This window comes from Gekko japonicus, unplaced genomic scaffold, assembly GCF_001447785.1.
Source record: "Gekko japonicus isolate JY-2015 unplaced genomic scaffold, Gekko_japonicus_V1.1 scaffold141, whole genome shotgun sequence".
Classification (NCBI taxonomy): domain Eukaryota; kingdom Metazoa; phylum Chordata; class Lepidosauria; order Squamata; family Gekkonidae; genus Gekko; species Gekko japonicus.
The window spans coordinates 44,715-57,000 of record NW_015176455.1 but is presented as its reverse complement, the minus strand read 5'-3'; the positions used below and the strand labels follow the sequence as shown (position 1 = coordinate 57,000).

The 12,286-nt window shown below is 46.6% G+C and overlaps 1 protein-coding gene across 1 annotated transcript in view; it reads left to right on the top strand.

Moving 5' to 3' along the window:
* CLHC1 (clathrin heavy chain linker domain containing 1) overlaps positions 1–1,379 on the top strand; it is a 23,264-nt gene extending 21,885 nt beyond the window's left edge. The window contains exon 11 of the mRNA XM_015426933.1: positions 1,032–1,379. Coding sequence (XP_015282419.1) covers positions 1,032–1,228 — 197 coding nt within the window. The 3' untranslated portion in view covers positions 1,229–1,379. The remainder of the gene's footprint in view (positions 1–1,031) is intronic.
* The last annotated feature ends 10,907 nt before the right edge of the window (positions 1,380–12,286 follow it).

The following is a 12,286-nucleotide window of genomic DNA, read 5'->3' as shown; positions in this document are numbered from 1 at the left end:
ATTGATTATGGAATGTTTTATTTTAACATGATAAATAATATATTTTAAGACAAGGTGTCCAAATATTTTCCAAATCATTTCTAATATATATATATATATGGTATCAGATTGATCCAATTTCTGTGCACTGAGGACAAGCCAGTCCTAGGTTACAAACTGAACTCTCCAATGCAAGATGCATTTCTTCCTTTAGGAGGTGCTATTGTCAGAAGAAAATAAAAAGGTTTCAGTTTTGTTTTTGCATGTGGGTGGGTATTCTATTTGTAATAATTGTTTGGATACACTATATTTTTAATATGCTAGTTGTGATAATTTCATGCCAAATAAAAATGTCCATAGTCATATTTTATGTTCCTAAAGTAACAGAATGACTTTCAATCTAGAAAAGACAAAAGAAATGCTAATGTAGCATTTTTTTCAATTTTTCCGAAAATTTCCGTTTTTTCCTGGAAAAAAAACGGAAAAAAACTGGTTTTTTTCCCGAGCTTCAAAATTTCTGGAAATTTTACATCTCTACAGGTGACTCAAGTCCAGTGCACATCACAGTAGCACTATTGTGCTAAAAGAGAGTGGCATGGATAAGGCCCACTTACAGACTTCTTGGGTGAAACAGGATTTGAACTGGAAGTTTACTGACCCATAAGAAAAAGCTTTATTGGCTGTCAACCAGTTTAAAGTTGTTTTAGTTGAACAAGTGATCATATGTGTTTCTTTTATGCATGCTAAATGACAAGTTAATGCTCCCTTTCACAAGGGACGTGCTGACTAAAAATCAGTATGCCTAGTCTGGGATTAAATGTGCCCATGATTTGATTTATGGTTTTATTCATTCTTGAAAAGTAACATGAACATTCATATGATATTCTAAAATGTTCTTTGCATCTCTGTTGAGAATTTTACAATAGATGAATTATTTCTGCTAACTTTCACCGAAATCTATTAAAGTTTCTGTTTTAAATTAATCTCAATCCAGAAATTAAATGCATTAAAATATTGTTTCATTTTCTTTTTCTTTCCCCCCCTGAATTTAGATGTGTTGGAACAAATGATTGTAAATGATTCACAGTGTAGCGTGGAGGAGTGGAAAGGGATAGCCGAAATATGCTTCCGGCACAGGAAAATAAAATTGGGCAAGCTTCTCATCTCAATCCTGACTTCACAGGAAGGCGTGGTTGAACTCCCTCCGGATGATGATGGTGCCAAGTTAATGGAGCATGTTTTCTTGTAATTTCCCTGCCAAGCTCATGGGGGAGCTCATTGCCCTCAGAACTGCTTCAGCTAGTTGAGTGAACCACAAAAAGATCTGTGGTTTTTCTGCCCTTTTCAAACCATAAAGTATTTAATACCTGAGTGTCTGCTTTAAATGGAAAATATCGTGATGTGGCCATTTTACCTGAAGAAAACTAACTGTGCATTAATATTTGAGCACAGTAATGCTTGTCTCACATAAAGCTCTTTGTTTTGCTTTTCATCATAATGGAATCAGGTTGGTATCAGGACTCTTTTCATTTCACATTTTTCCTCCTTTTCCTGAAATAGTTTCTTATCCCACAGGCTTTTTCCTCCTAAAAATTGTGAAAAGTACTGGAGTTCGCAGCGTAGCATAGTGAAATCAGCTCACGTTTATTGGATTACATTACAAAACGAAAGATAAACTAGCTGGTCCGATGCTGGCTTATATGCGTGTCCCCGCTCACACCCAACACCCCCCCCACTTCCCGTGATTCGTTCTATTTACAAGTTCTCAGTCCCCATAGGTTCCTATCTGGATCTGCGCAACCCTATTGGTCCGCGCTAGGATCTGAGCTGGCTATTGTTCAAGGACCGAAGGACTTGTCCGTAAGACCACATGGCCGGGCCCACACGGCAGTGGCCATCTTAGTACACAACAAATTGCATGCTTTTAAACATTGAAATTATACAATTAAACTTACATGCAAAGGTAGGAATTTTGTCTCTTTTTCCAGAATCCCCGTTTAAACTGGTGCTGTAGTCATTTCCTCTCCCTAGGGAACCCTGGGAGTTGTAGTTCCCTGAAAGGGGTAACCAACTTGACATAGAATTCCTAGCCCTTCAAATTGTCCTACTCCAAATGGTTAGGAAGGGATGGGTTATTTGCCTAGGAAGAGCCACAGAACAAACACTGCATCTGTCCCTTCTCTGCTGTAGAGCTCTTGTTCCCTTTTTAAAGAACTTTATTTTATGTGACAAAAGCAGGAAGTAGAGGTCAGCTCCAGTCCCAGAATGTGCTAGAAACGGGGCAGCTTCCTTGTGCAAAGACCCGGAACAGAGTGTATGAAAAGCTGCTGGTGCAAACATGCTTATGGAATTGAGGGAAGGGGAGCAGAAGGCAACACAATCCAGGTCTCTATTGCAAGACCAGATCTTCCATCTATAATTAGGATTGCCAACCTCCAGGTGGCACCTGGAGATCTGTTATTCATGTTGCTCTCCGGACAACCAAGATCAGTTCCTCCAATGAAAATAGCTGCTTTGGAGGATGGATTCTATGGCATTGTATTCTGCTGAGGTCCCTCCCTTCCCCTAACCCCACTGTCCCTAGGTTTCACCCCCAAAATCTCCAGGTATTTCCCAACCCAGAGCTGTCAACCCTAATCTATAATCCCTCCTTCCATCGGCTGAGGCCACTGTGTTTGTTTCACTGTTTGGTGCCATAACTAACCTTCCTCTGATGTCCTTTTTTTTCCCCCCCCCCCCCGTTATTGGTTTTTGTATTAACTGAAAATGGGGGTAATGGTAGAGGAAGAAAGATCTTCCAGGTGGAGGGAACAGTCCCAACCACCCATTCACCCCACTCCTGTTTCCTAAGCATTTCATGTGCCCACATATGGGGTGTATGTGTTTTGTGTTAAGTCGTGCGCTTAACAAAGAAGTCGGAGAGTGATTCAGCAAGAATGCGGTTTATTCTTCAGCTCTGTTACTTCTCCGAACACGGTACAACGATCGCCAGCCAGAACCCATCATTCGAACCACTGGACAAGCACTGGCTGCTCTGTATTTAAACATTCCCGGCTAATGTAGCCACACCCACTGTACAATAAGCAACCTATGAGGTTGAAGCAATAAGGACCAATCACAAGCGATCCCGCTCTGCACGGTGATTGGCAAACATATTCTGGGCTAGGGCTCCTATTGGTTACATTAGGATCCTAGCCCAGGGCGAAGCTTAACATGGCATCTCAATGGCACAGTTCACAAGGCAGTTATATACATCTCAATACATAACAAATCCCTCCCCCCTAAGCAAAAACACTATGTACAATCATAATCGCTTAGGTACATTGGCGCTCTGCGCGATCTCTGAGACCTGCGTAGCTGTACAGGTTCAGGGCACCTTTCATTCTGGGGAGTATTGCACGACTCTGGGACCTCAGAGTCAGGAGCACTTCCATCACTAGCAATGGGTCTTTGAGTAGGGGTCTGCCCTGGCTCGCGGACAGTACTGGGGCCCTCGGGCACATCAGAACTCACCTCCGGAAGAGGTTGTGGAAGGTCCTCGGAATCAGGTAGCTCGGCAGGTTGCGAGGTGGGGCGGCCAGTCGCCCACCGCTGCCTCAACTGGTCCACATGTCGCCTCCATTTGCGCCCGTCCGCAAGCTGGACTACATACATGCGGGAACCCACTACCTCAGTTACAGTGGCTGGAAGCCACGAATGTCCCCCAGCATAGTTCTTGGCGAACACAGTATCTCCGCACTCGTATGTGCGGACCTTATTGGGAACACTCTGCTGCTGGGGCCTCAAGTCGTTGAGGTCTGGATGCAGCCTATCCAGCAAAGACGCTAGGCGTCGCCCCATCAATAGTTCGGCCGGGCTGCGGCCTGTGGCAGAGCACGGCGTTACGTGTTGCCGTAGAAGGAATGACGCTAGTTTCACTCCCCAATCCCCGGATGTTAGCTTGGCAAGCGCATCCTTGGTCGTGCGGACCATTCGCTCTGCCTGCCCGTTCGATGCTGGGTGGAACGGGGCAGACGTAATTTGCCTGATGCCATTGTTAGCCAGGAATTGAGCAAACTCTTGCGACACGAACTGAGCGCCGTTATCGCTTACCAGGACATCAGGCAACCCATGCGTGGCAATTAAGCGGCGCAACACATTTATAACAGCAGTGGAAGTGGTGGTAGACATTGGCGCCACTTCCAACCATTTCGAAAAAGAGTCCACCACAATCAAAAACATTTGACCCTGTACTGGGCCCGCCAAATCTATGTGCAGCCTCGACCAAGGCTTTCCCGCCGATTCCCATTTCTGTGGGAAGGCGGTTGGCGGTTCGGGTCTCGCCTGCTGGCATGGCGTACACCCCCGTACCCACTCTTCAATGTCAGCATCCATCCCAGGCCACCATACATATCCCCGGGCCAGAGCCTTCATATGCACCATGCCGGGATGGCCCTCGTGTAGTGATTTCAGCACTTTTTCGCGCCAGCGTTGCGGTACAATCACTCTGTTCCCCCACAGCAAACAGCCCTTTGATACCGACATTTCGCTTTCCCGCGTTTTGTACGGTTTGAACTCCGGCTCCAACGTTCCTGCCGGCCACCCCCTCCACACCCAGTTAATAACACGACTGAGCACAGAGTCTTTTGCTGTCGCAGCAGCAATGTCCTTAGCAGACACAGGTGCCTCCGGCAGTTCCTCGATAGCTAGAATGGAGCAAGTAGGAGCAGGGTCCAAGTCCTGGCCGGGCAGAGGGCAGCGGCTGAGCGCATCAGCGTGTCCAATGGCCTTACCCGGCCTGTGCTCCAGGTCGAACTCGTAGGCTGAGAGGAACAAAGCCCACCGCAACATGCGTGCGGACATAACATCAGGGAGTTGCCGGTCCTGGGCAAAAATCCCTAGCAGGGGCTTGTGGTCTGTCACCAGTATGAATCTCCGTCCAAACAAAAAGTCATGAAACTTCTTAACAGCGGAAACTAGCGCCAAAGCCTCTTTGTCAATCTGCGCGTAGTTTCTTTCCGCTGCTGTTAGCGACTTGGAATAAAAGGCGATAGGGGCTTCCCGCCCGTCGGGCATTACGTGGCTCAGCACAGCTCCCACCCCAAATGGGGACGCATCAGCAGCTAACACAAGCAGTTTGTCCTCATCATAATGTGTTAACACTGCATCAGACGACAACAATTTTTTCACCCCATCGAATGCCCGCTCATGCTCTGGACCCCACCTCCATTTTGTGTCTTTATGCAGCAGGTTGTGCAATGGGGCCGCAATCGACGCCTTGTGGGGCAAGAAGGCGTGATAAAAATTAAGGAGTCCTAGGAAGGACTGTAACTCCTTCTTCCCTTGTGGCCGTGGGGCATTCTGGATTGCGGAGACCTTATCGTTAGTAGGATGGACCCCAAACTCATCCACCCGGAACCCCAAGAACTCCACACTCGGGACTCCCACCAGGCACTTCGACTTTTTTACCTTCAGGCCCGCATCAGAAAAACGTTTGAGCACCTCCCGCACTCGGCACAGCAGCTCGTCATCAGATTTGCCCGCTATTAAGACATCGTCAAAATAGGGCACCGTGCCCGGCACCCCCCTCAACAACCCCTCCATGAGGCTCTGAAAAATCCCCGGCGCAACATTCACTCCGAATTGGAGTCGATTTACTCTAAACGCCCCCCTATGCGTTACGATGGTCTGGGCGTCAGCCGCCTCTTTGGTCACGGGGAGTTGTTGGTACGCTTGGGCCAGGTCGAGTTTGGCGAATACCTTCCCTCCTCCCAGTGATGCCAGTACGTGGCTAATGACTGGTACAGGGTACGAATGCTGCTGCAAGGCTTTGTTAATCGTGCACTTGTAGTCAGCGCAAATTCGTATTGACCCATCGGGTTTAATTGGAGTAACAATGGGGGTTTCCCATTTACTACAAGGAACTGGTTCCAACACCCCTTGTTCAAGTAGCTTATCGAGTTCAGCCTCGATCTTTGCCTTGAACGGAATGGGCACTTTCCTGTATTTTAGGCGTATAGGGCGTATAGCAGGATCCAACTCAAAAGACACTGGGGGACCATTATACTTTCCCAATCCGCCCCCAAACACTTCAGGAAATTCAGCATATAATACAGCCCATTTATTTTCCACAACGTTATTAACTCCCACAACAGCAATACCCAGAGGCTCAAACCAGTCCAACCCGAGCAGGTTGGTACGGTTTCCCTCAGCGATCAAACATGAAAGCACAGCACCTTTCCCTTTGAAATTAACTGTGAACGTATCCCTCCCCGCCAGAGGGATTCGATTTCCCTGAAAATCGGACAATCGGATGTCCGCAGCTCGCAACCTCCGCCGACTTCGTGTTGGGAACAGCTTGTGCCACGTCTGCGTAGACAAAACGGTTACCGCCGACCCGGAATCCACTTCCATCTCACACGGTGCGCCGTCGAGATGGAGAACGACGTGGATCTTTTGTCGGCTCTCGGTGCTTAGGACGGTGGCTGTGGCTTCTGACGACAGGCTCCCTGTCATCTGGCGGGTGTCTTCTTTCGGTGCGGCTCGGGGACGTTGGTGCCGGCGGGGAGATGAAGCTGGTGAAGACTTGTTTGCGGCTCTGCATACCCGGGCAACATGCCCCCGCTTTCCGCACTTCCGGCAGTCGAGGTCTCTCGCCCAGCAACGCTCGCGCCGATGTTTCCCGCCGCAACCGTCGCATGCTGTACACTCGGCAGGTTTCCGTTGGGTCCGCTTGGACGTTCCCGCCTTCACTTTGCAGACGTCATCATCGGAGTCGCTGCTTGCGTCGTTAGCCCTCTGCTGGTGGACGCGTTGATCAGCTGTGGCGACCCGTTGTCTCACTTCCCTGGTTGACCTGTCAGCAGCTTCCGCGGCGACAGCCTCGGCATAGGCGATGGCCCACGTTAGTGTAGTTCTTGCGAACAAGCGTTGCTGCAGTCGCTCGTCTCTCAGACCACAAACGAGGCGATCTCGGAGGGCCTCCTCCACATTCGCGAAGTTGCAAGGCCGTGCTGCCTTGCGAAGAGCTGCAACGTACTCAGCTATGGACTCATTTGCGTTCTGGCCCCGCTTGTAAAAAGCGTGCCTGCAGGCGATTTCCGACGGCTGTGGAGAGAAATGTGATTTCAGCTTGTCTGTCAAGCTTTCAAAGGATACGGTTTTGAGGTCATCTGGTGCCACCAGTGACCGGGCGATGTCAAAAACGCTCTTTCCACACGAGCTGAGTAGAGTCGCCCTCTTCTTCTCCTCCGTCGTGATGTCATTCGCCTCCAGATGGAACTCAAACCTTGTGAGGTAAGAGTCCCAGTCTTCAGTAGTCGGGTCGAAGCATTCGAACTTCTGGCTGCTCGCGGCCATCGTTATGCGCACAGGCGGGGCCACCAGAGCGGGTGGAGCCTGTGGCTGGCCGGCCTCGGCGATTTCCTCGTTGTCCGACATGGGGTCTGCTCTAGCGGGGCTGCCTACCCGCACTAGAATCCCACCGTCGTCGCCAATTGTTAAGTCGTGCGCTTAACAAAGAAGTCGGAGAGTGATTCAGCAAGAATGCGGTTTATTCTTCAGCTCTGTTACTTCTCCGAACACGGTACAACGATCGCCAGCCAGAACCCATCATTCGAACCATCACATACACTGGCTGCTCTATATTTAAACATTCCCGGCTAATGTAGCCACACCCACTGTACAATAAGCAACCTATGAGGTTGAAGCAATAAGGACCAATCACAAGCGATCCCGCTCTGCACGGTGATTGGCAAACATATTCTGGGCTAGGGCTCCTATTGGTTACATTAGGATCCTAGCCCAGGGCGAAGTTTAACATGGCATCTCAATGGCACAGTTCACAAGGCAGTTATATACATCTCAATACATAACATTTTGTTGTGCATATAGGCATGAGGGCCAAAAACATGTATTTGCTTGTTCTGTAAATGGGAGCTCATGTTTTGGAGCACTGGCTTATTTTTACATTCATGGTCATGCAGTTTCCTTTCCCCCTGTTGTCAAAGATTCTCCCAGTTCTGATGTCATCTGGTTGAAATGAATATTGTCGAAGCTCCCCGTGCAGTGGGTTCCAGGGTATGGTTGAGCAACCTTGCTGGGACTCAAATATGTGCCTGGTCTGTGCCTAGATGGGAGATTTCTTAGGAAATCTATGTTAAGTGGCCTTTTGCTCCTTGAAGAAAGAAAGGTGGCATATAAATGCAATAAATAATTTCAGTAATCTCCACGACAACCCTGCAAGGCGGGTCAGCCTTATTATCCTCCATTTTACTGAAGGGATTGGAGAAGAAAATCAAGACCATCCAGGTGATTTATACTTGAACAGAGGATCTGAGCTGGGGGTTTCTGTGCATGAGTTGGGGGGGGTTGCTCATTGTGCTAGACTAGTTCTGGTTCCAGCTCAAAGGACATCTACACATATTTTAGCAAGGCAATGAATATACAGCCATCCCAGTGTTGTCATGCCACGCCAGGTCAAGTATCAGTTAACCAGTGTTCAATTTCACCGAGAGAGGGGCTTTTTGTAAGAAAACATAGCTATGGCTATTCATTTGTGAACAGGATGTTTGGTAGGTGGTGGTGGTTGTTTCAGCAGCCAAGTAAATTTAAGATCTGTAGATCCATAAAGCCATCAAACTATAGTTGTCAGTTTGCCAAAAACAAAGCTTGACAGTTGTTTACTAAGGGCTTAAATCTGCCTTAGGACTCTATATATACAACTCTTCCCCCCCCTCCACCCCACCCTCGAGAGCTGTCAGTGGATATTTGAATTATAGCTTGTGAAGCAACTGTGGGCGTCTTGCTTGGCTGGTGTTTCCAGTTTACACACATTGCAACCTTGAGAAGGTGCTCAAATACAAAGCCATTGGCCTCTGACAAATTTGGAGACGCTCTGGCAGGACCCTCTGAAAGTGAGGGTGTGAGAGTATGGAAAACAATGCTAGCATGAATAGGAGGTATCAAGATACAGTTGATCAAGAGGGTTTAGAATTCTGTCCATAAGTGGGCAGTTATGGCCTTTGGACACATCCTAAAGCCCTCAGTAGATTTTATGCTAATTCATAACTTTGTGGCAGTGGCCCTCACCAAATCTAGATGAGCAGCATGTATTCTCTCCAGGCCAGGATACTTGATGTCGGTGGCTGGAGCTGGAAAGCTGATGTTCAGCAGGAAGAAAGTACTGCTCTGTGTGAGGAGGGCCATGGCTCAGTGGTAGAGCCTCTGCTTCACATCCAGAAGGTCCCACGTTCAATCCCCAGCATCTACGGTTAAAACCATCAGGCAGTAGGTGATGTGAAAAAACCAAGGCCCCCGGAGAACTCAAACTAGACAATACTGAAACAAGATAAATCAATATAATAGGCAGTTACAGATTTACCAAAGAATGCCAGGGTCCTTAAGCTGAGACAGGCAGTGACAAAGCACCTTTGAATGACTCTTACCTTGAAAACCCAGTGTGGTCTCCATAAGTCGGTTGCAACTTGACAGCAAAACAAAAACCCGGGTTAGAAACTAACAGAATTTAATGCAGCATAAACTATCATGGGTCAGAGCTTCCTTCATCAGTTGTGTGAACTGGACATCCATTAGGTCAAAACGTATGCATAACCATGCATAACCAAGTATCTGCTTATTTTTTAAATCCTGCACTAGATTTTAATTCTATTTTATCTGTCTAACGACAATGACCTTCACTGTGAGTAAAGTTTTGTTTTAAACCCCACCCTCTTTTGTAAACCCTCCTCCCACCTTTCTGTTGTGTATATAAATGTGAACTAATGGATTTAACGCTTTGTGCATCTAATGAAGTTAGTCGGTTTATTGCAATGTTTCTACTTCATTCAAGTGCCACTGGATTTCTGGTTTAGGTGTTTATGGTTATCACGTTCTTGGGGGGGGGTTTGGTCACTGGGAGGCCAGGCCTATCTCCAGGGTAAACAAATACAGCATAATGGCAGGCAGCAAAGACACTTTAAGGATATACATAGTTCTCTTTTCATCTGTGAAAAAAATGCATGATGGAAGACAGTCCCAGTTACCTTGTTGGTCAAGGCTTGATCTTAGACCATGAGGTTCTTGGTGCAGGCGCTTTGGACTCCCTGACAGGGAACTATAGCCTTGAAGGGTGGAGTCAGTGCCTTTAAACATTTGTCGTTCCTCAGATCAGCTTTCCTCTTCTTTGATCAAATAAAAGGTTTAAAAGACAAGGAAGCATAGTTGACATATTTCGTCTTTAACAAACCCAGTCCAGTTTGGCACAAGGAAGCTCAAGAAATGTGACCTAGATGAAAGTGTTGTAAAATGGGTATGAAATGGGTTGGATATTTGCAACGCAGTTTCTGAAAAGATGGTAAAGAGATATTTGGGGGTAGAGGGCATTGTGGGAAATCAGTGCCATTTCCTGGTCCTAATCCTGCCCAAAGTTTCCTCTTTTCTATTGCCCTGCTCTGCCAGTTCCACCCATGTTTTTAGCCTTCCTCTTTATATGTGCCAACTGCCCTTCATTGGGATAAACGTAGGTTTACCAACCATTTTTTTATGTTCTTGAATTGTAATCTGCCCTGAAGCCTCATGATGCAGCAGAGCAGAAAAATGAATATAGGATTCCACATTACCAGTAGCGTTGCCAACCTCCAGGTGGGGGCTGGAGTTTTCTAGAATTACAACTGATCTCCAGACTAGAGATAAATTCCACTGGATGAAATGGCAGCTTTGAAGAGCAGACTCTCGCTTTACATCCCTGTTGAGTTCCCTCCCTTCTCCAAATTCTAGCCTCCCCAGGTACCAGCCCTGAATCTCCAGGAATTTCCCAAGATGGAGGTGACAATCCTAGATCGGTGTGTCAGGCTTTAAAATTGCCCAAATGCTTTTCCTCCTAGTCTGCTTCACTATTTCAGGTTTACAATAGCTTATCTTTCCTCTTTGATTTAGTTTTGAGTTTAAACTAGCAATGCCAAACATAGCTCATAAGCAAATACAGAACAAAGGCCTTATTTGGGAGAACCCTTTACTGTGGCCATAAACAAGCATGTCCCTTACAAGGCTAATTAAGCTATGCATTTTTTTTTAAAAGGATCAGCATGTTATCGGCACTGGAGATTATAAGGCACACTTTATAGTGCTGCAGGCTCTGGTAATTAGGGTTGCCAAGTCTGGATTGAGAAATTCCTGGATATTTGGGGGTGGAACCTGAGAGAGGCAGGTTTGGGTATACCTGAGCAGGGTATAATATCATAGAATCCACCCTCTAGAGCAGTCATTTTTCTCTGCAGTTTGGAGATCAGTTTTAATTTCAGGAGATCTCCAAGCCCCATCTGGAAGTTGGCAACCCTACAGATAATCTTGGATCCTCTGTTTTTCTGTTCTGCTGCATGATGAGACTTCAGGGTGGGCTACAATTCAAGAAAACACAAAAGCCAATATCAGAGCCAAGAAAATATAGAATAACAAACCAGACCTATAAACTTTATTTTATTTATGTCATTTACACCCCACTTTCCTCCCCATTGTGGCTTACGTTTGTTTCTATACTTTATTCTCACAACAACCTTCTAAGGTAGGTTAGGCTGAGAGTGTGTGACTGGCCCAAGGTCACCCAGTAAGCTTCCATGGTGGAGTGGGAATTGGAACCTGGGTCTCTCAGATCTTAGGTAATTGCTGTCACAACTACACCACACCATCTGCTACCAAGTGAAATATTGTTACCTGCCAGGAGTTTGGCAAAAAAGCCCGACTGTTGTCAATGTGAAGATCTAGGAATTCAGGCTAGAAGAAGTTTACTAGTTTTTTTTCTCCATCGGGGCATCACCTCAGTGCAAAAGTGATGATCAGAGAGGTTATAGAGGCAGGGCAAGAGAAAGGAATGACAGATGAGTTACATCTGGTATAAAGAGGAAGTAGAATCCTGAACTGGAGAGTGGACAGTACCATTTCAGGGTGCAAGTAGGGGAGAAACTCTACCCCAGCCTTTTCCTTGTTATTACCATTCCCAACCTTTCCCACAAGGAAGCATTCAGATTGTTGGTTCTAACAGCTGCATCAGTAAGACCATGGGAAGGAGGGAGGAAATGAGATACGGTTCCAGAAGCACAACAACTAAAGACAGAAACAGACAAGATTAAAAAACAGATAAACGAAAACAAACAAGAAAATTTTGAAAATAGCAACAGCAAATACGGATATGGAAGAAAGAATGCAAGAAATAGAGCAGGAAGTACAGGAGACAAGGATAAGAACAGATGGAATTGAAGAGGCATTGATGGGACTAGAGATGGGAAAAGCCTCTTTAATCATTAGATGTCAAAATGTACCAGAAACCATTGAG